Genomic DNA, 24088 nt, shown 5'->3' with positions numbered 1-24088 from the left:
CATGGTAAATATTAATATACAGTATGTCCCTGTAAGTTGTATCCATATGGAAAACTTTTTTATTATTAATTTTACGAAAAAAAGTTATTCTTCATAAAAAGCTCTGCATGGTCCAAAACCTAAGAATCAACCATCAGATATAAAATTTTATGAATATTATACGAGGTATGTCAAAAAGTTTGAATTTCACTCAAGAGTAAAGTAGCTTTATTTTTCACAATATTGAAAATTACTATTATGAAAAGTTGTTTAGAATTAAAACCTATAATCTAATATGCAATTACATCCTTTTGATTGAAACATTTTTTTTTTGAAAAATTATGGATAACTAAGGTTATTTTCAGTTATTTCAATTCTGATAACTCTTTTATTATTAATTTTACGAAAAAAAGTGATTCTTAATAAAATGTTTTGCATTGTCTGAAACCTAAAATACAACCATCTTATGTCAAATTTTATCAATTTTATACGAGGTATGTCAAAAAATATGAATTTGGCTCAAGAGTAAAATACCTTTATTTTTCACACTATCGAAAATTGTTATTATGAAATGTTATTAAGAATTAAGAACCATGTTTCAGTATGTAATTACATCCTTCTAATTGAAATATTTTGAACTATAAAGGTACTTTACTTTTGATCTAAATTTATCTTTTTTGACATACCTCGTATAAAATTGACACAAGATGATTATAGTTTAGGTTTTAGAGTATTTTAGACCATGCAGAACTTTTTATTAAGAATCACTTTTTTCGTAAAATTAATAATAAAAGAGTTATTAGGATTAAAATTACTGAAAATAATGTTATTTATCCATAATTTATCAAAAAAAAATTTTCAATTAGAAGGATGTAATTGCATATTAGAATATAGTTTTTAATTCCAAACAACTTTTCATAATAGCAATTTTCAATATTGTGAAAAATAAAGCTACTTTACTCTTGAGTGAAATTCAAACTTTTTGACATACCTCGTATAATATTCATAAAGTTTGATGTCTGATGGTTGAATCTTAGTTTTTGGACCATGCAGAGCTTTTTATGAAGAATAACTTTTTTTCGTAAAATTAATAATAAAAAAGTTTTCCATATGGATACAACTTACAGGGACATACTGTATAATAAATAATAAATATTCGTTTTACTCACCGGAGGGACCGCAGACGTTTGGATACAATTAGCGTCTCTTTGCAAAGACAATGACGTCGACTTTGCAAAGCAACAAGACACTTACTCAACACACACACTACACATGACACTAGGTACCTAACTGTTCAAAATTACCGTACCTACCATGCCAATGGCCATTAGTTGTCGAGGCATTAGCTAAATAAAAAAAAAATATTCGTTTTATGTAATGTAATTTTTCGTGTGAAAGTCCTTTGTGCTTGTAATAGATGTTTTTAACTTTTCCGATCTTAAAAACAACAGCAAAGTTGAGCATTTTTCAACAGTCAGGCAAGGTTTTTTTCCATCAATTAAAAAACTGCATAAGAAATAAAAGTATTTTTATATCGTACATGGGATTCATCTCTCTTCATAGTGGTATTTTGAACCTTTTGACTATAGCTCTGAAGATGGCTTTGTAAGCCGAAAGCGCTCAGATAGCTAAATTATTTAATTTACACATTTCAAAAGTACAATTCTCCCTATTTACCTGTATTCATAAGTGTGTACAAAACTATTTCAGTCTTTACATTTCCATCTATCTACATTTCTTGTTCCAATTTTTTAGTGTTTCATCTATATAAAGTTTAAGTAAGGTTGATGACAGGCAGTATCCTTGTCGAAGTCCTTTATCGACTTAAACAGTCATGAGTAGTTTTTCCGACTTACAAATAAATGAATGAATGAAGAATGTGATATTCAGCGTTGAATGCTGTTTTTCTTGTATGAACTGAGTTATAGAATAGTATATTATTTTATGAGGCGGAGAAGCATGACTTTTCTTGACGCGCCCGATATTACGCGCCGAACGAAGTGAGGCGCGTAATAGAGGGCAAGTCAAGAAAAGTCGCTTCTTTGCCCAATAAAGTATACTATTTTTTCTTCAAACGTAGCAATTTTCAACCATAAATAGTACAATTCATACGCTATTTTTACTCGAAATTAACTGTGACAACTATCAAAGTCGTCTAGATGTTAGAAATTAAAATAATTAAGTCGTCGGTGGGATAAACCCTCATGATTCGCCAACATCGGGAATGATTGCTGAAAGTTGTGCTCGACCATCAGTATCATCAACAATTACCAATGCGTATCAAGAGTCGGGAACATTTTTGCACGGTTTCAATTTTGAAAATGCCTCATTAACTAATTGTACTTTTAATATTACTATAAATAAAAATGATGTTTAATTGTTGTTAATGACATTTGTATTGTTGCTTTGTGACATGTTTCATATTGTTGCCATGACAACATTTTTCCCTCCGCGCGCCGTAAAGAAATGGGAAAAAAAAAACCGCTGCCGGCGGAGACATCAAACTTTGACAGGATCAAGTTAGATAAGTAATGTCATCATTATTTGACGTTTGAAGAAACAAATAATGATAGTTCCGTATTGACATTGCTGTAACTTAATATCCTCTTCTCTTCTGTAAGAATAACAAATTATGATAACCTCATAAAAATACTATTTTTTTTACTAGAAAATATACAAGTGCACCATCCATCTCATTTATCGTCAAATATTTCTTATTAAATTAAATAAATATCTTATCACACACGTTCGTTCAAATACTCTGTTTCAAGGATACACATTTTGCAATACGTCATTATAAAGTGAGTTGTAGGAGTCCCTTAAAACATAGATGTCTTCAGGTTTTCCGTTAAAAGCAAAGCTTCCTGGTAATTTGTGTATCGGGGAATCAGCCAACGGTTTCTTCGTGGTTTTCTGCGGTTTGGGGGTGTAAGCGGGAATGGGGAACTGAGTGGGGGCTGGTGTAGGGAAACCTCCAAAGTTTCCAGACCACTGGTAAATAGCGTTTGGTTTACCGTTGGACACAAACGAGACTGGCACGTTCAAAAACTGTGACATCTGTGGTGCTACCGGTTGGGAAACGTAGCCTAGTCCTGAGACGAACATGTAAGGCTGCGGTGGTATTCTAATGTAGTAAATCGGGGAGTTATATTGGTGCTTTCTCGAAGGTATTGTTCTGCTCAAGGGGTTTTCTCCTAGTGCCAGAGACATGTAGTTGTCGTTTTCTAGTTCGAGATTGTTGTAGTCTACGTCGGGTTGCATGTAGTCTAAGTAGCCTAGGGATTTTCCTTTGCGGTCGTTACTGCTTTCGACTGGATAGCATTGGATCCATTTTACTATTAAGAATGCTGTGAGTGTATGGAAAATCAGCTTCATCTGAAACAAAGAAGATCATTAGCTGGTAGGAAAACACAATAAAAACAAAACAATATTAAAACATTTTTCATTCATTTTCTTTTTGAAGATATTGTTCTTTAGCGGCGAATCGATTGAGGGTAAAATTGTACATGATCCGCGCGCCTGCGCACACTGACCGTATGTAGTTCTGACAGTATGTAGATTAGTTCATTGCTAATATTTCAAGATAGGTATGTATGTATCTGTAACCGTGCAAATAAGTCATTAAAAGAATATATTAGTGGTTTTAGGAAATGTATTATTTATTATAATTCTTGTGTTTTTGGATTTGTGTTTCCCTGTAGTAAAATAATAAAATATTATGTAAGTATAACATTTTTACACTATATGTCGCCGTGTTGTGTAATTATATCTGAAACTTACATGTCTATTTCTAGGGCCTCGCTGGAGTAGTGGGAAATGCGTTAGCACTGAGATTGGAAGGTTGCGGGTTCAATTCCTGGGCGATTCATATTTTTTTTATTTTTGGTTGTTTTAATAAAATTTTTTTGAAAATTGGTAGATAAGAAAGTTAGTTTGATTTTTAAATAAAATACAAATAACCTCTTAAGTATATTTACTTCGTTTAAATTACCTATTATATAATAGAAGAATATCTTCTTACGTGCATACAAAGTACACATACATTCTTTTTTTTATTTTAATTATCATTATTGAGAGAATTTTTACATTAAGTATATTGATTCTGGTTCAACATATAAAACACATAGTGGAGTCACTGAAGGTTTTTACCTCCGATTTCGTTAAACCTCTATCGATTTTCATGAAAATTGCTGAGTAATTAGAGGATACCTCAAGGAATAGAGAACTTGCGCTTTTACCCTGGTGGTGGATGCCACCCCTTCTCGGGGGTGAAAATTATTTTATTAAAAATAATACCATAAATCGGCAGAGGGACAAATTTTAAGCAAAATCTGTTATATAAAGTTATTAATATAAATCAACACTTTTTGAGTTATTAAAGACCAAAAATTTTATTTTTTCATGTTTTAAATCGGTTTTTCACGTATAACTCAAAAACTATAAGCTTTTACAAAATAGTTATTATTACTGAAATTGATGATAATAAAAAACTGAATACATTCCTCACTTAAGAACTAAACTAATGTTATTTCAAAGTGACTTATTGGCAATTTAATGTGTACTTTTTTCGACGAGTACTCAAATCTAAGTATTCAAGTTTAAATAACGGGAAAACGATGCAGTGTATAAAATATACCTGATAATCATTTGTCAAAGTACTTTGGAATACCTATCAAATGAGCTTGAGAACAAGTTAATAGCGTCAAAATTAAGCAAGTTATGATGAAAATAAAAGAACCCTTTTGAATTTTTAGGAAAAAGTGAAAAATAAGACATACGCCATTTGCATAAAAAATAAAATTTATAGTAATCCTTACAAAAACTTCTTTATATCAAAATAAAGATAAATTTTGAAAAAATGTTGGTGCATAAATTTTAATGCTATCAACATGTTCGGGGGCTCATTTCATAGTTATTTTTAAGTACTTTGACAAATGTTTAATAAGTTTATGTTATAAAACGCATCATTTACCCGTTATTTTAGCTTAGCTTGAATACATATATTTTTTTACTCGCCGAAAAAAAATATATATTCAATTACCTATAACTCATTTTTGGTTAACATTAAAAGGTTTTGCTAGTAAAGGTTATATTTAATTTTTTATTAGCCTCAATTTTGGTAGTAATAACTTTTTTGGAAAAACTTATAGTTTTTGAGTTATTGATGAAAAATCGGTTAAAAACATGCATTTTTCTCAAGAAAAATTAAAATCTTTGATCTTCAATAACTCAAAAAGTTTTGATTTATTTTATTAATTTTATATAACAAATTTTGCTTAGAATTTGTCCCTCTATCGAATTATGGGGTTATTTTTAATAAACTAATTTTTACCCTCGAGAGGGGGTGGTATCCACCCCCAGGGTAAAAGCGCAAGTTGACACCATATCACCTTTCTTCCTTGAGATATCCTCTAACCACTCACCAATTTTCATGTAAATCTATGGAGGTTCAACGAAATCGGAGGTATTTTTTTTTTCTTTGGAGTTGTATGACTACGGGCCCTTTAATGCTCATTCGCCGATTCACCAATTTTGCTCATTTATTTTACAATATATTTTTCTATACCTACCTACTTACATTTTCTATCCTACTTATTCTACATACTTTATAAGGAATGACCACTGGTCAGTGGGAATACCACATCAGGCAAAAACACAGGTTTATTTATATATTATAATAGATTTTAATTTCAGTCTTTACATTGGTTAGTTTATACCTAATTTGATTTTTATATTTTTAATATGTTCTATAAATAAATGCATTAATTCTGTATTATTAATTTGTGATAATATATATGTTAAATTTATTGGGTGTGTTATATTTTTACAACTGTATAATTTACTTATAAACGTAACGAGCGATCCACAATTATTGGGATCAATGCTATCCGTGCAAAAAAATACGTATGTCTTGTTTTAATCTGAAAGACCGCCGGAGTGTGACGTCACGGCCAACTGTGGCTATATTCAGTGTTGTTATGATCAATGATCACTTTTTCAAACAAAGCATAAAGATTGAAAACACGTTGAAATGATACCCAATCTCAAGACCTTTTAATTCGTATAAAATTAAATTTTGCTTCCTCTGCTACTTTTTATGTTCAATTATAGTGTTTTTTAACGTACACTGACAAGTATCTGTCAAAAAGTTGACGTAAACTAAAAAGTATATCTGAATTAATAATAGACATGCACTGTATAGCTATCTCTGTCGTTCAGAGCCACCTATGGTGAAAATAATAATTTTGGATCACACGTTATTTATATTTATTTGTATTAGAGGGCAATTTAAAATCATATGTTCAGCATCACCTATTTCTCCACATTGACAATATGGATTGTCTCTTAAATGAATTTTATGTAGATATGTTGGAATCAATGCATGGTTAAATCTTAAACGGCATATTTGTCTCACTGCGTATTTTGGAAGAGTTGTCATTGCAAACCATGGTCTTGATGGTATAGTACATTTAATTTCTTTATAGTACATACCTTTTTTAATTTCCTCAAGTTCTTTGCTTCAGATTATTTTATATATATCAGTACTAATATTTTTAATTTCTTCAGGTGTACATTTGTAGTCAATATATGTCCCTTCTTTTAGAGCCTGCTCAGCTAAGGAATCTACGAGTTCATTACCCATAATTCCGCTGTGTCCTTTGACCCACAATAAACGTATTTTTTTTAAATCTGTATTTAATTTGTAAATTTTTTAATTTTATTTAATTTGTAATTTTTTTTTAAATCGGAGGTAATAGCTCATATCCACCTTCAGTAACTGCACTAACAACAATTACAGCAAAACATATACGAAAATGCAACCACCAAAAAAAAGTTGGACGAAAACACGAAAACAAATCCCAAAAAACTACAACGGGGAGTGAGACAAGGAGACACCACTTAAAAATAATGAGCCAAAACAACACCAATATGACAATAGAAAACTATACCATAGAAAATGTTGAATATTTTGAGCCATGTCATCAAATTGGGAAAACCAAATTACCTAGGAAAAATAAAAAATAATATGCTAAGGTTAAGCGAAGAACACAACTGGTCTGGAGCTCAGTAGAAGAGGAAAAAAGGAATTGATAGGAAGAAATGTTCATGGCTCCGAAACGTTCGTCAATGGACCGGCTTATCAACAGATGAATTATTACATGCCGCGCAAGATCGAGAACGATATCGGCAAATTGTCATGGAAACTACCAACGCCTAAAATTTGGGCATGGTACTTAACCCTAGAAGGACCAAGGAGGGTTCCACAACATTGCATTACATCCGATTTTATAAATATCTTTGTTCCTAAAAATCTCACGTAATTAGTAGTTGTCGGCGTATTACTGCCCTATTAGATGGCATAATTAGCATTTCTATAATTTAATTCATTTTCTCATACTTTTATAAAAACTTGACAGTGGACTATAAATAATTCCCTTGAGTACCTTCAACATCATCCCAAAATGGAAAGGGACGATATCATTCATGTGTCAAATTGGCAAAATCTAAACGAAAAAGGCCAATAAGTGGGCAAAAACAACCATAGTTTGTTCAAAATCCAAGTAGGTATGTATGTGATAAACACAGCAAGAAGTCAAAAATGTTTCTGAAACCTACGATGATGCCAATTCCACTGAAGCCGAAGACTCCGGGTAAATTATAAATTCGTATCTTTTAACTGTTCCATTAACGTCTAGGAATAATATAAAAGTGTTATTTTTAAATTATTATAAATAAAGAAGCACGTTTTTGATTAATTTATGTGTGGACATTAATTGACCTTCCTTGGTCCTCGCTGTTTCTACTAAAAGGTTGTTCCTGCGAGGGTTAAAGAAGAAAGTATGGGATCCTTTCGATAACCTAGCATATATCTCGAAAAACACCTTAATTACTATAAACTAAAAGACAATAGTCCAGAAAGCCACTGCGCATCCGCTAGGAAAAATATTCTAATTCGGATTTTTTGCACAGTCTTACTCAAAAAGGACTCCTTTTAACAAATTTGCATGTTGCCAGGACCAAAAGGTGGTCAAAAATTTTTTAAACGTTTTTATTTTGTTTTTTTCTTAAAATTATTTTTTTTTGCATGGAAAAAAGTTTTTTTAGATTGTTTGGATCATTCCAAACAGAAAAGGTCTTTAGTGACTTTTCTCTAAAAATGATAGTTTTTGACATATAAGCGATTAAAAATTGAAAAATTGCGAAATCGGCCATTTTTAACCCTCAAAAACTATGTGAAAAACTGAAAATTTGAATGTTGCCAAGGTAGTTAGATATTCTTTAAACATCGATTGATGAAATCCCGAAGAGTTTTTTGCAATACAATATTCACAACTCCTTTGTTTTTTAATTGCTAATCAAGCATGCGCGACACTATTTTCCACCGACAGTATGGTGCAAATGAAAGGAATAAATTCGTTATTTCGTAAACTGGCGACATTAAGTTATGATATTGTGGCTTATATGGTATACTAGTGACGTCATCTATCTGGACGTGATGACGTAATCGATGATTTTTTTAAACAAGAATAGGGGTCGTGTGCTAGCTCATTTGAAAGGTTCTTCAATTCTCTATTCAGTAATGTAAACATTTACATAATTATTTATACAGGGTGTCCAAAAAATTTTTATTATATTAAATTATTTGACAAAAAAGAATTAGCAGGACACCCTGTATAAATAATTATATAAATGTATATATTACTAAATAGAGAATTGAAAAACCTTTCAAATGAGCTAGCACGCGATTTATATAATTTTTATAACATTTATATAATTATTTATACAGGGTGTCCAAAAATTTTTTATTAAATTAAATTATTTGACAAAAAAGAAGTAGAAGGACACGCTGTATAAATAATTATGTAAATGTTTACATTACTGAATAGAGAATTGAAGAACCTTTGAACCAGACGGATGACGTCACTAGTATACCATATATGCCAAAATATCATAACTTAAAAATAAAAATCGACCTATTTCGGGATTTTTTCTTAAAGTCGCCCGTTTACGAAATAGGCTATTGATTATATTCAAAATAAGATAGCTAAAAGGAACTACAACGTTAACGGGGTTTTATTATTTCATATGGTCAAGGGACATCTATATATGAAAAAACCGCGGAGTGCTACCATTTATAGGGGTGCGTTTTTGAGAAATGGGTGAATTAGTCCCTGGGCACAGGTTACATTAGGGTGAGTTCTATGCACTTTTGGTACAAACATAACTACATAAAAATTATTCCTGGTTAAATTTTCTATCTAAATATCACTTTTTAAAGTCAATGATACTTTTTTTTACAAAAATATATTCAAAAGAAAAAGCACAAAGAAACCCAAAAGAAAGAAATTTTGTTTTTTGTCCCATAACTTTTGTCCACGAAGATATAGGTATAGACATTGCTTTACAGAAAAAAACCTACATACTTCTTCTTTAAAATGTTGTTTAGTAGAGGTGATTAGGATTTATAGTTTTCGAAATATAATTTTTCAAAGTTCGCCACTCACAACAATTTTGGGCAATTTTCCTTGTTATTTCGCAAATATTGTTCTGTAACTTTTTTCTACGTAACTTTAGGTATATGCAATGGTACACGTAATGGAATAGAAATCAATTACCTTTAAAATGGTCTACTGTATAACGTTGTATGACTTTTTTTTAAAGAGATTATGGTTTTTCAAGGTTTTATACTTTTAACGATTTTTTATAATATAATATAAAAATAAAATAATATTATTATATATATTATATATTATATATTATATATTATATATTATATATTATATATTATATATTATATATTATATATTATATATTATATAATATATAATATATAATATATAATATATAATATATAATATTATTATATATATTATATATTATATATATTATATATTATATATTATATATTATATATTATATATTATATATTATATATTATATAATACCCAATATAAAAAAAATATTATTTTCTACATTTTTAAGATTATTTTTGAAATTTCTCATTATAACTTTTCTTTTTCTTGTTCATGAATATACTATATATTGCTCAATAAAGAGGGCTTACTTTCTGTTCTTTAAAATGGTGTATCATCTATATTTAAATGATATGTAATGGAAACCGAATGATTATTTGATATTTTTTTACCTGTATTATTTAAAATTATTTCTTTTACAAAAATTACATAAACATTAGTCTTAGAAAACATCACTTCAGTTAAAAATATTTAAACGTTGACATTTAAAAAATTTTCAAAATCAAAGTCCATCTCTTCGTTAGCATTAGCTTCAATATCTTCCTCTGACACCTCAGTTATCTTAGAGTTCCCAAAATTAGTACCCATGCACATGCACCCTTTGCAGAATATTGAACAACTAATTCCTATCTTCCTTCAACCGCAGTTTTTTGTACACTCTTTGGTACATTTACATGCTAGTTTTTCAAGCAAAGCTTGTGGTGCAGGTGCTTTGACAGTAAATATTGAAATTAATCCATATTTTGAAGTTTGCCCAGCCGAGTCAAGTGGATCCAAAGTACTACCTATAAAAAATAAGATTCAATCATAACAGACAATCACATAAAAAAGTTATAATGAGGAATTTAAAAAATAATCCTAAAATCAAAAATCGTTGCAAGTACTTATTACATTTTGAAAAAGCATATTATCTTATTCAAAAATAATCCTAGAATTTTTTATAATACACCATTTTAAAGTAAACAGAATAAGCTTTCTTTTTTTATTATATAATATATACCTAAATGTAGAAAAAAAAGTTATAATGGAAAATTAAAATAATCGTAAAAAATATAAAAACTCGTTAAAAGTGTAAAGTCTTGAAAAAGGTAACCTCTTTAAAAGAAGTCGTACAACATTATACAACAGAACATTTTAAAGGTAATTGATTTCTATTCCTCTTACATGTACCATTGCATATGTCTAAAGTTACGTATAAAAAAGTTACAGAACAATATTTGCGAAATAACAAGGAAAATTGCCCAAAATTGCTGTGAGCAAATCATTTTGAAAAAACATATTTCGAAAACTGTAAATCCTAATGACCTCTACCAAACATTAGTTTAAAGAGAAAATATGTAGGTTTTTTTTCTGTGAAGCAATGTCTATACCTATATCCCCGTGGACAAAAGTTATGGGACAAAAAACAAAATTTCTTTCTTTTGGCTTTCTTTATGCTTTTTCTTTTGAATATATTTTTGTAAAAAAAAGTATCTTTGACTTTAAAAAGTTATATTTATTTATTTATTTATTTATTTTTTACGGGCAAGCCCAATTCTACAAAAATACATAGTGTACAGAAAAAAAAAAACAATAACATAATATAATATAAAAAACAGACATACAGAAATATAAATATAATATTAGAAGTAAATATGTACTATGAAATAATATCATAAAACCAAGTTAACAAATTACAGACGCTTCACTCAAATATTGATCCCATGTAAATTTCTTTTAAAACGACAGATGGAGTTGTCGAACAGTTGTAAATTGTAAAGGGAGTTTGCTAAATTCAAGACTCTGGGTACGAACGAAAAAAGTGAATAATTAAACCTGTGGAATGGTAGATAAAATGTTCGCACTTGTCTAGTGGTGCGAGGTGGTACAAACAGTGCGATCTTATTAAGTAGTTGAGAACAACTGCATATACCATTTAAGATCTTGAATAATAGCAAAAGGTCCCTTTGTTTTCTCCTGCTTGCAAGAGAAGGGACCTGCAGTTGATGGTGCCATACAGCGTAATCTTGATAGGTATGAAGCTTAAAAGCAATGTAACGGAAGAAACTATTTTGGACTTGTTCAAGTTTCCTAATGTAGACCAAGTAGTGTGGGGACCACACTGAAGAACAATACTCAAGGTGAGACCTGACCAAAGAGAAGTAAAGAACTCTAATACTGGATATGTTTGTAAAATCACGAGTTGTTCTTTTTACAAAACCCAGCATTTTCATAGACGTTTGAATGACATTGATGATGTGAGTATTGAAACAAAGAGAGTTTTCCAGTGTAATCCCCAAGTCCTTGATTTTATTAACAGTGTTGAGCAATTGGCCATCAATGTAATAGTTTGATAATATTGGGTGGTGAGTACGGTTAAAGTTAATTACATGACATTTGATTGAATTAAGGTTCATACCGTTAAGTGAACACCATGCAGAGAGGTTATTCAGTTCTGATTGCAATATGGCAGCATCATAATGATTTTTTATAACTTTAAAGCACTTCAAGTCATCAGCAAATAGTAAGGCGTTACAATCGTGAAAACAGTTGGTAATATCATTAATAAATATATTAAAGAGTAATGGACCCAAATGGGACCCCTGAGGTACACCTGACTTAACTGGAAAGGTTTGTGAGTAAAAGTGGTTTACTCGAACTTGTTGAAATCTTTCGGTTAAATAACTCTGTAACCACTGCAACAAAGGTCCACTTATGCCATAGGAGCTAAGCTTTTGAATCAGGAGTTCATGATTTACTCTGTCAAAGGCCTTGGAAAAGTCAGTATAAATTGAATCAACTTGAAGTCCCTCCTCCAAGGCTTCAGAGAGAAAATCAACATAGGTCAACAAACTCAGTTCAGCAGACTTACCTGTAGTAAAACCAAATTGCTGAGAGTTTAGGATCCCGGAGCTATCGAAGGTGAGGAAATCAGTTATAATACTTTCAAAAACCTTTGGTATAACACTAAGAATAGATATAGGGCGGTAATTACTAATATTAGATTTATTACCAGATTTATATATTGGTGTGACATAAGAAAGTTTCCAAAAGTCTGGAAACTGACCTACATCCAAAGATTTATTAAATATATGAAACAAAGGTCGCGATAGTACAAAACTGAATTCCTTAAGAAAATTAGGTTATACCATCAGGCCCAGGACCCTTGTTGACACTTAATGATGAAAGCTTTTCGTAAATTTTGGAAATCTGGATACGATATGATGAGATATTGAGTTGAGACTGAATATGGTCAACATTGCAATTTAAAGTAATATCACTATAAACTGATGAAAAGTGATCTGCAAATAAGTTAGCAATATCATTGCCAAATGAAGCTACAGAGTCATTCAGGGTCATTGAGTCAGGTATACAATTGTTTTCACGCTTGCTACCTACAAATTTCCAAAAATGCCTTGCGTTATTTTGTATAGAAAATTCGGTGAAACGTATGTAATTGTCATAACAGCATTTAGATAGATTTTTACAATTTGTTCTCAGATGACAAAAATCAGCATAGCTTTCAGGAGTCTTTAAGGATTTATAAATTTTATGAGCTTTTATTTTTTCCTTTAACAATTGCTTAAGCTCAGAAGAATACCAACAAGGAAATTTCTTAGTACTAAAATATTTAACTGGAGTGAAATGTTCAATGAGAGAGTAAATAATGTCATAAAACATAGCGATCATGACGGAAAGATCTCTACCACGAAACAGGTTATCCCATTCTATATATTCTAGACATTGGTGAATTGCTGGAAAGTTTGCATTACGGAAATCATAATAATATTCGTTACCAGAAATTGACCTATCAAAAACATTAAGCTGCAATGATGTTAACAGAGGAGGATGATGAGAGTCAGGTGAAACCAGAGCATCGTCAGCTTCAGAAATGACAAGCTCTTCTGGGGCCAGGATAAGATCCAGAATAACACCCCTGCTATTAAATATAAAATTACATTGAAAAAGATTATGATAAGCACACATATTTGAAACAACCTCAATGGCATCAACTACAGCTAGAGGTGATGAAGTTTGTGAGGTTGCAGAAGAGCAATAATCTTCAACTCTCCACCTAGCTGAGGGGAGATTATAGTCACCAAATAAGTGAAATTTCAGGGATGAAAACTGTTCACTTAGAAGCATCAGTTGGTCAGCATGAACTTGATAGGTGTAGGCTGGAGATTGAGGTGGAATGTATAGAGCTCCCAGAATAAGTTTGCCGTGGAACCGTACAAACAGCTGTTCAATAGAAGGATCAGATTGGATTCGTAATGATGAATATTTCTTTAAAATAGCTATTAATACTCCACCCCCTCTAAGAGATGAACTAGAGGCAGGTGTACGATCCTGTCTATAGATATTGTAATTGACAAGACCAATTTCAGCATCAGCAATGTCACTATTGAGCCAAGTTTCTGTTAGAATGATAATATCATAGGTACAATTAAAAACATTGAGGCTTAATTCAGTAAGTTTTGTTCTGAGACCCCGGACATTTTGGTAATAGACTGTAAACTTGCCCAAGTCAGTAGAGTTTAAAGGTTTTTTTTGAATGATTTTAGGTATGTTATTGAAATACTTAATCGTGAGATTAACCTCTCCAGCATTTTGTCTCTCTGAAAGCTCGGACCTAAGACTATCTAAAAGCTTTCTTTGGTTAGGGGTTTGATCTAAAATAAAATATATCTTTTTTTCACGACTAACTGTTTGTTTGTTTTTAATAACATGAAGAGCATCACTTGCTGAAGAAAAAATTACTTTAATGGGACGATGTCCATTCTTGTTCACATTTCCAAAGCGTAAGATTTTGACTTCATTTGTGTTGATGGAGGCATGGGCCTTTGATAAAATAGATTTTACTTGAGAAGCATCTTCAGAAGTGTTACTTAATTCAGGAAGATTAAAAATGAGGATGTTTTTAGATCTTTATTTAGATAGGAAATTTAACCAGGAACAATTTTTATGTAGACGTGTTTGTACCAAAAGTGCATAGAACTCACCCTAATGTAACCTGTGCCCAGAGACTAATTCACCCATTTCTCAAAAACGCACCCCTTTAAATGGTAGCACTCCTCGGTTTTTTCATATATAGAGATTCATTGATCATATGCTATAATAAAACCCCGTTAACGTTGTAGTTCCTTTCTATAGTACATAATCAATAGCCTAAAATAACGAATTTATTCCTTTTATTTGCACCATACTGTCGGTGGAAAATAGTGTCGCGCACGCTTGATTAGCAATTAAAACACAAAAGAGTTTTGAATATTGTATTGCAAAAAGCTCCTCGGGATTTCATTAATCGATGTTTAAAGAATATCTACTTATCTTGGCAACATTCAAATTTTCAGTTTTTTACATAGTTTTTGAGGGCCAAAAATGGCCGATTTCGCAATTTTTCAACTTTTAATCGCTTATATGTCAAAAACTATCATTTTTAGAGAAAAGTCACTAAAAACCTTTTCTGTTTGGAATGATCCAAAAAACCTAAAAAAACTTTTTTCTATGCAAAAAAAATAATTTTAGGAAAAAAACAAAAAAAAAAAAAAAAACGTTTAAAAAATTTTTGACCACCTTCTGGTCCTGGCAACATGCAAATTTGTTTAAAAGGAGTCCTTTTTGAGTAAGATTGTGCAAAACATACGAATTAGAATATTTTTCCTAGCGGATGCGCAGTGGCTTTCTGGACTACAAAGTTTTATAATACATACATATTATCAGTTTGTACCTACGGGTTGAAAATAGTAGCCCTTACCAAGAAATCTTTTAAAGCACTAGAAAAAACGTAAGATCAATGGAACAAAACATACTTGAACTATCAAAGAAATAACAAAAACAAAATGGCGATGAGCCGGTCACATAGCAAGATATGATGATAATCGGTGGACACGGAAAATTCTTGAATTTTAATTAAGGGGAATGCCAAGAAGCATGGGAAGACCTTAAAATAGATGGGTAGAGATGGGTACAGTAGCAAGCAAACAGTGGATTAGGTTGGCGCAATATAGAAAAAGATGAAAGCAATTGAGAAAGATGGAAGCAATTGAGAAAGATGGAAGCAATTGAAAGAGACTTACATTTATGAGTGAGTGGATTATTATAATAATAATAATAATTCAATATAAAATATATAAATAAAAATAATAATTCAATAAATAATTCATTAAATTAAAAAAAAAACTACCAACTCTCTTCTGAAAATAGAGGCACTGTCTTTATAACTTAGTAGAGAGTAGATAGTACCAAAAATATTTTAACAAATGTATATTGTCTAAATTTGTTAAATGTAATTAATAGATTATGGCAAATTAATTAGTATATTGTAAAAATAGATTAAGTAGTTTAGTAAAAAATGTAAAAATATAAAAAAATATCTGTAATCCCATCAGGAAAAAACGACCTGGATTAGTCACTAGAGGCCAGGTCATATGTATAAACAATAAATAAATAAAAATAGTGAGTGGATAATGATTTGGGAACACGAATAACAGAGAGGAAGAGAGATGCTTGAGAACAGTGTGTTTCTTGAGATATTAGACCGTTTTCATAATTTTACTAGGGATCAGGAAAAACCTTTTTTTATTTTTCAAATATAGCGCCATCTGTCAATAATTCGACAAAAACTTTTGGCATAAAAGTTACTTGTTTTTTTATTAAAATTATTATCTGCAAATAAATTGCGTTTCCATTTAATATTTTAAAGTTTCCCCCCACCCCAACCACAGGGGGTGGGGATAAGGGCCACGTTTGGAGTCATTTTATAGATTTTTGAAAAATGTTAAAAGTATATTTTTCAGTTTTTTGATCCAATGTGTCTGCGCTAACTTTACATAGGCGTAACCAGGATGATCCTAGGGGGGGTTACAACTACCTGAAAGGGGGGTTACAACTACTGGAAGGTCTCTGAGGGCTATGGTGTTAAGCGTATAGAGCTCAAAGTACATTCCAATGAGGGGGATATAACCCCCAAATCTCCCCGTGGTTACGCCTATGTAACTGTATACCGTTCCTTATTTTTGTCGATCCCGTACACGTTGGAAGAATAATATAAATCTCATCATTTGACCTAAGGTATACATTAATAATAATGCTTAAAATAAATAAAAATTTAATATCCAAAACTCTAAAACGCTAAAAATAGTACTCAACAAAATCTCAATGACAAAGCTAGATAATTCGACAAATAAAAATGAGCAATGTGGAAGCAATTAACAACATCAATTAGAAATCAGTGCCACATAGAATTTATTTGATCAATAAACGGTAAAGGTCTTAGTAATTATTTTCGTTTAATAATATCCAATGCAAATACGACAAAATCATTGAAATGTGTAAAAATGACATCAATTTGAAATATCTGTAGTACTCGAGAAGAATGATGTAATTTATTATAAAATCGTGGGTCATAAATAATTTACTTTTTGGTTTATTTAAAGTCATTAAAACAATGATTTACAATCAATAATAGTATTTTTAAAACATAGCCATAATTAATTTATAAATATATTATATTTTTAAACGCTTTTCTTTACTTCAATAGTTTGCATAAAATCTTTAGACGTTAATTTGACTGACTTTTCTTTAATCCAAATAAATGAAAATTTGCAGACATATGCATTCGCGGGAACAATACACGAATAGTCAATAAAATTTTTTTTGTTTATTAATTGTTTAAATAAAAAAAAACGATTTTAACGGAAAATGCTTAAATTCTCTTGTTTTTTACAATGACGAAAGTTGAAACTTTTACAAATTGTAGCTAATTATATAAACCATTCATAATTTCACTTTTTACGTTAATTGTTTACGTTATGCTTCACAAATAAACAATGAAGTTTCAAATTTTTTGCCGATTCCGACTACTTTTCATGTTAGTACATCATATGTTTTATATAATATATTTTAATAAACATGACGATATATTTTAATGTTTGAAAAGTGTAAGACTAAAAAGTAAAAAATAAAAAAATATGAAAAAAATATGTTTAATAAACGCTTTTCTTTAGTTACGAGTGACTAAAATTAAACATATAAAAAAATCAACTAAAAAGCAAAAAATAAAAAAAAATTGAAAAATCTAACACATTCGTTAAAGAAAAGCCGTGGTGCGAAAACCGTTTATTCTATGAAGATTTTTTTATAATATGTTTAATTTGAGTCACTTGCAAATAAAGAACAGCGTTTCTTAAAAATATTTTTTTCATATTTTTTTATTCTATTTAGCACTGGCCTAAGACATAACAACAATGTATTTTTATTAAATTGAAAGTGAATTATCTCATTAAACATGTAATTTAATGATAAGATAGTCGGATAGGGAGGTGCACATTTTAGACCTCCTTGTGTCTTCTTTTATTCAGCATTCGCTTGGTGTAAGTAACAGAAACCACGAAAGCGTAACCAGAAACTTGGTATCATTAGAGGTTTTATTTCTCCGGAAATAAAACTTCGAATTGTTTTAAGCAGATGTCGCCACGGCATCCATATCGAATTATTTTGTTGTGATTCGGTATTAGAAGGCTTGATTTGTTTCAGTTCGTTCAGATATAGTCATATGTACACCCTCTGGACCAGGGCGCATCTGTAAAAATATTAGTACATTTGGACGTTGAGAGGTGATTCAAATTTTTTTGCAGAAATTGCTTGAAAATAACTCAAATAATAATATTTGAGTTATCCTCCCTCTCAAAAAGGTCCGGAACATTGTTTAAATAATCAAAATGTCAAAAAATGAAGGACAAATTCGATTTTTTCTTCGTTTTTTGATTATAACTTTAAAAGTATTCATTTCCGAGAAAAGTTGTACTAACATAAAAGTTGCATAATTAAGTTTCCTACAATATATAATTGGTTAAAAATTTAAAAAATAGTCACCCTTGTTGCAAAATAGCAATAATTGCGAAAAAACTATACAAAAACAAGTATTCGCATGTTACGCTTTTCAACCATTTATGCTATACTTAGGACCTTCATATTTCACCCAGAAAACTTTATGATACATTAAAACAATACTGTAAATTTCATTAAGATCAGTTTAATAGATTTTGCAAAATAAATTTTGCAATCCAGCTTTCGCAAAAACAATTCATTTTTTCAAAATGTTTCAGGACTGAAAATAAAGCAGATAGCAAGTTGAAATTTTTTTTACGTATAGAAGTGTACTGTACCTTTCATTTGAAATTTGCAAAACTAAAATCGATTAACCACCACGGCGGGCGTCAGGAATTTTTTTAAATAAACATTAATTATTGGTGCTACGCGCAGGACAGCGGATAGTTTGCTCTGATTGGGCATTCCAATGACCTTTGATAATGATTGATACATTTTAATTTTTATTACATTTTGATATAAATAAATAAATTTGTTTATTGCAAAATAAAAACACATACTCTATCCTTTGAAATAACACTTTTTTTAGCAAAAACTTTCTTTGTTCATTGTATTTTAACTTAGAGAATTAAAGTGTATTATTTTTGTATAAAGTGTATTTTTAAACCTATGCAATTGTTTAAACAATATTTCACAAACAATAATAAAATTAGTTTGATTTTTGTGGAATTAAAATATTAAAATACAACAAAATATAGAGTAAGAAAATAATATATTAGATAAAGATTGGAAGAAATTTTGGTGGAAATCAACTTGTGTGAATCGAACACCGCTGTCCTGCGCGTAGCACCAAAAATTAATGTTTATTTAAAAAAATTCCTGACGCCGCCGTGGTAATTAATCGATTTTAATTTTGCAAATTGCAAATGACAGGTACAGTATACTTCTATAAGCAAAAAAAATTCAAATTGCTATCTGCTTTATTTTCAGTCCTGCAACATTAAAAAAAATGAATTTTTGTGAATGAAAATCTATTAAACCGATCTTAATGAAATTTACAGTATATCATAAAGTTGTTCTGGGTAAAATATGAAGGTCCAAATTGTAGCATAAATGGAAGAAAAACGTAAAATGCGAATACTTGTTTTTGTATGGTTTTATTCGCAATTATTGCTTTTTTTCAACAAGGGTGACTTTGTTTAAAATTTTTAACCAATTCTATATTGTAGGAAATTTAATTAAGCAAGTAAAATTTAATAAAAAACTTTGGTCTTGGTAAAAGGTATATTATTTTAAAAAGCCCTATAGGGCTACAATCATCGAACAGAACGTTTTCGCTCTAAAAAGAGCATCATCAGTGTTGCCTAAAATAAGTATAACCATATTAATTATCAAAATATTGAACTTAAAGTGATGACCAAGGTAGAATCAAAGTTTGGTTATACTTACAAGAACATGGTGAGCCAACCAAAAAATACGAAGGTCAAAGCCTTTCAAAAATGGACTAAAAGTCACATCAAAATGCTAACATAGCAAATTCCAAAGGATGGATATAATCCCTAAGGATATGGCCCTAGGATAACATATGACTCCCACACGTTGTAAGTGGGTCAAAGGTAACAAATTAGGTCATTATGTTACAAGAGCTGACAGGCAACTAAGATGTGAGATATCAAAAGCGAATCTGTCTGATGTCAAGACAACAATTGTCAATGGAACTTGATGGTAGGGGAGCAAAGTATGCTAAATGTGCAGTCACTCGAGCGCTTTGGGGACCTATTGTATTGTGATTATTAGGTCCTAAAACCAAAAAAAGTTAAGTAAAATTTTCCATTTTAGCGGGCGCTTGCCATTTTTTAATTTAATTTTCCATTTCCATTAATCGTTTTTTCCGAATATAGCGCCATCTATCCATAATTCGAAAAAATGTTTCGAATAAAAGTTGCTTATTTTTATGCAGAGAATTCAAATCTGCAATAAAAAATGGGGGCTCCCATTTAAGATTTTAAAGTAACCCCCGACCCCACCTCCGTGGGGGGTCGCGTTTGGTACCATTCGATATATTTTTCAAAAATATTAAATAAGTGTATTTTGCAGTTTTTCGATCTGATGTTTATTTTACTACATATCGCGGGATTTGTATTTAAAATTTAAAATTTACCCCCCACCCCTCTCTGCGAGGGGTCGTGTTTGGTATCTATCGATAGATTTTTGAAAAATATTGAACGTGTAGTTTTTAGTTTTTCGATCTGACTTTCATTTCGCGAAATATTCGCCTTTTTATTGTGAAACTTTGGGACTCGCCCATTTCCTTACGCCCGGCTCAAATCGTCAGATTTTTGAAATATACAGTCTTTTGCATGTACTTAACTTACCTTATCTTAATCTGACAATTTCGAGTTTTTTTAAGGATAGATTTTTTTTTTCGGGCCCCCCTTAACGAACTCCCCTGTGTTAAGAGCCAATATATGGTAGAGGTACATCTGCAGGGTACCAGGTTTCTCCCCATATGATAATCTGACGCGCTCGAGTAACTGCAAAAATCCCCGCTTGGGCTCCCCTACCATGAAGTATCATGAAAAATTGGTTACACAGCTACTAAATTTATAGTTGTTTATAGTACAAGCAATGATAACAGCTAACATCAGTGTGTTGGAATTATAAAAATAAAGAGTTAGTGAGAATAGATTATCTAGATGTAAAATAGAAGGGGGGAATTTGAGTACCCACAATCATCAATGAAGTGTACGTAAATTGATGAAGAAAGGTAGGCAAAACAACATACAGATAATGTAATGTATGGTTTATGTTTTGAAATTAGATAATTTATATTTGTGAACCAACACAAATGATGGCTGAGAGACTGGCTGAAAAACTAGAGACAAAATAGGGGTCGTGATATCAAATGCTGAAAAAGTTGTAAATGCAAAATCTTATTTATAAATTAATAAAATATAGATGGGTTCATCAACACAAATTTACAAGACTGAAAAGGTTGTATTACAAGCTTAGTCCAAATTTCTTTATTATGTCCTTTTATGTTAAATAACATCTAGGGCAAAGAAAAATTAATAACTTGGATAAAAGTGTCTAAGCCATATCCTTAGGGATTATATCCATCCTTTGGAATTTGCTATGTTAGCATTTTGATGTGACTTTTAGTCCATTTTTGAAAGGCTTTGACCTTCGTATTTTTTGGTTGGCTCACCATGTTCTTGTAAGTATAACCAAACTTTGATTCTACCTTGGTCATCACTTTAAATTCAACATTTTGATAATTAATATGGTTATACTTATTTTAGGCAACACTGATGATGCTCTTTTTAGAGCGAAAACGTTCTGTTCGATGTTTGTAGCCCTATAGGGCTTTTTAAAATAATATACCTTTTACCAAGACCAAAGTTTTTTATTAAATTTTACTTGTAATTAATGGTATACAGCCAGCTACAGGAAATTCTTCCTAGTGGATAATTAAGCAACTTTTATGTCAGTACAACTTTACTCAGAAATGAATAGTTTTAAAGTTATAATCAAAAAACGAAGAAAAAAATTGAATTTGTCCTTCATTTTTTGACATTTTGATTATTTAAACAATGTTCCAGACAATTTTGAGTGGGAAAATAACTGAAATATTATTATTTGAGCTATTTTCAAGCAATTTCTGCAAAAAAAATTTGAGTCACCTCTCAACGTCCATCTCAAAACAATGCGCCCTGGACTACTCTGAAGGTCTCTAATAATAGTGAAAGGCGTTTATGACGCTCTCTGAACGAACTAAAATATAGGACGTCTCTTGATTTTGATTTACAGCGAATTCTTTGAATGATAATTATTCACATACAAATTTACTATTTTTATTGGGAATTAGCCACAATTTTAATTTAAAATAAGTTTATTTTGACGTTTGTCCCATGTCCCTAATTCCATATAAACATAATACTTAAATTGCCACATATATTTGGGTTTTCTCTATTTTATTAATATTGGCCTTTTTAAAAGTCCGTAATATGTTGATCAAGAGCCGGTAGTAGACTGACTACAAACTTTTTTTAACCAATCTAACATTATTTGCAAATTTAATACAACATTCCAAAGGAAGATCTATTTAATTTTTCAGTCACGCCGTATATGCTCTTCTTCTTCTTGGTTTGTCGGAAACGCGAAAAGAGATTCAAATACCTCAATCTAATCAATATTCATCCACAGTTGCACTTATGAAAATTGTATGGGAAGTTAACGAACCCGCTGAATGAATAAACACGGATGAGATAAAACTTCGGTTGAGAGAAGTACTACCTAAAAACACTTTCCGGGAAATCGTAAGAATATTTGCTTTAAGTAGTTGGATGACTGAATAAATTGCAAGCAGTGATTCTACTGTCAATATTATTTTGAAGGTTTTGTTTAAAGAGTCTATTTAAACATAACACTAAAGGACAAATATTAATTCAGCGTGACCGCACATTACTAAGATGGTATTATGTATTGTTTGCTTATTGTAAGAAGTTTTTGGGGATTATAAAATTACGTCGGAATCTCAATAACTTGAACTTCAAGGGAACTGTAAACATTCATTACCTTTTGACAAATCATTTGGCCTTCTTCTCTAAACTTTTTATGTTTGACAGTGAATGGAATTGGTACTAATATAATACATATTAAGAGCATAAGAGCAAACAGTAGCAATCAACAGGTTCCAAGATTGCGGCTCTAATTTTGAATATTTTGTCGAGATATTTGGCACACATAAGTATTCGTAATATTATAAAGAATGGCGGTACAAAGCCCAATTTTAGAAATATGTTAGTATGTGAAAATTACTCAATAACTAAATAAAATATTGAAAAAAGGAGCCTGTACCGCCATTAAGAAAGACAAAAAAATACACTTTCTTCAAATACACTTTTTTATCCCGTGCCTAGATTTTGTTCACATTGGAACTACTAAAAATCGATTTTTTTATAACAAGAATTCGAACGTCACTGACTTGGTAACATTTCGCGCGTATGTGTATAGAAATTATTGTTTTTGATAGTATAAACGTCACTGTCAGTGTCGAATTACCGACGCATTATTGCCTCACTTTTGAAAGTTCGCAGAACTTTCGCAATCTTGGACCGCGTTTGTTGCTACCTGCTGATCGCTACTGTGTGCTCTTAACGGTCTTATCTTAAAAATTTATCGTAAAATATAGCACAACCATATCCCAGCAAGGGATATTAATAGAAAATGACTGGCAACAAGACATAATACCGACAGAATGATCAATGATCTGGCATTACTATACCAATACATAAGAAAGAAAAAAAGGAATTTTGTAAAAACTATAGAGGAATTTCACTAATCAGTAATAGTCCTGTCGCCAGGGGGGGTACAACGGCCTCCTTAATCAGATGGAGTTACCCAAGTTTTTTTTATTTATTTTGACCCGTAGAATACGAATTTTTTGGGTAACAGTTGATCCGGATGTCGATAAGATTGTTATAGACAAAGAACTTGAGGAATTACATAACAGTGATTTCTCGCAAAACAAAACATCTTTT

The 24088-nt window shown here is 30.8% G+C and overlaps 1 protein-coding gene across 1 annotated transcript in view; it reads right to left on the bottom strand.

The window, feature by feature from the left end:
• Nucleotides 1-2615: 2615 nt before the first annotated feature.
• The window catches only part of LOC114325569 (uncharacterized), a 120945-nt gene continuing 99472 nt past the window's right edge, over nucleotides 2616-24088 (bottom strand). Inside the window, exon 2 of the mRNA XM_028273659.2 lies at nucleotides 2616-3354. Coding sequence (XP_028129460.1) covers nucleotides 2746-3354 — 609 coding nt within the window. The 3' untranslated portion in view covers nucleotides 2616-2745. The remainder of the gene's footprint in view (nucleotides 3355-24088) is intronic.

The sequence above is a fragment of the Diabrotica virgifera genome, chromosome 3 (genome assembly GCF_917563875.1).
Source record: "Diabrotica virgifera virgifera chromosome 3, PGI_DIABVI_V3a".
NCBI classification, from domain to species: Eukaryota; Metazoa; Arthropoda; class Insecta; order Coleoptera; family Chrysomelidae; genus Diabrotica; species Diabrotica virgifera.
This window is presented reverse-complemented; position numbering and strand designations above follow the sequence as displayed.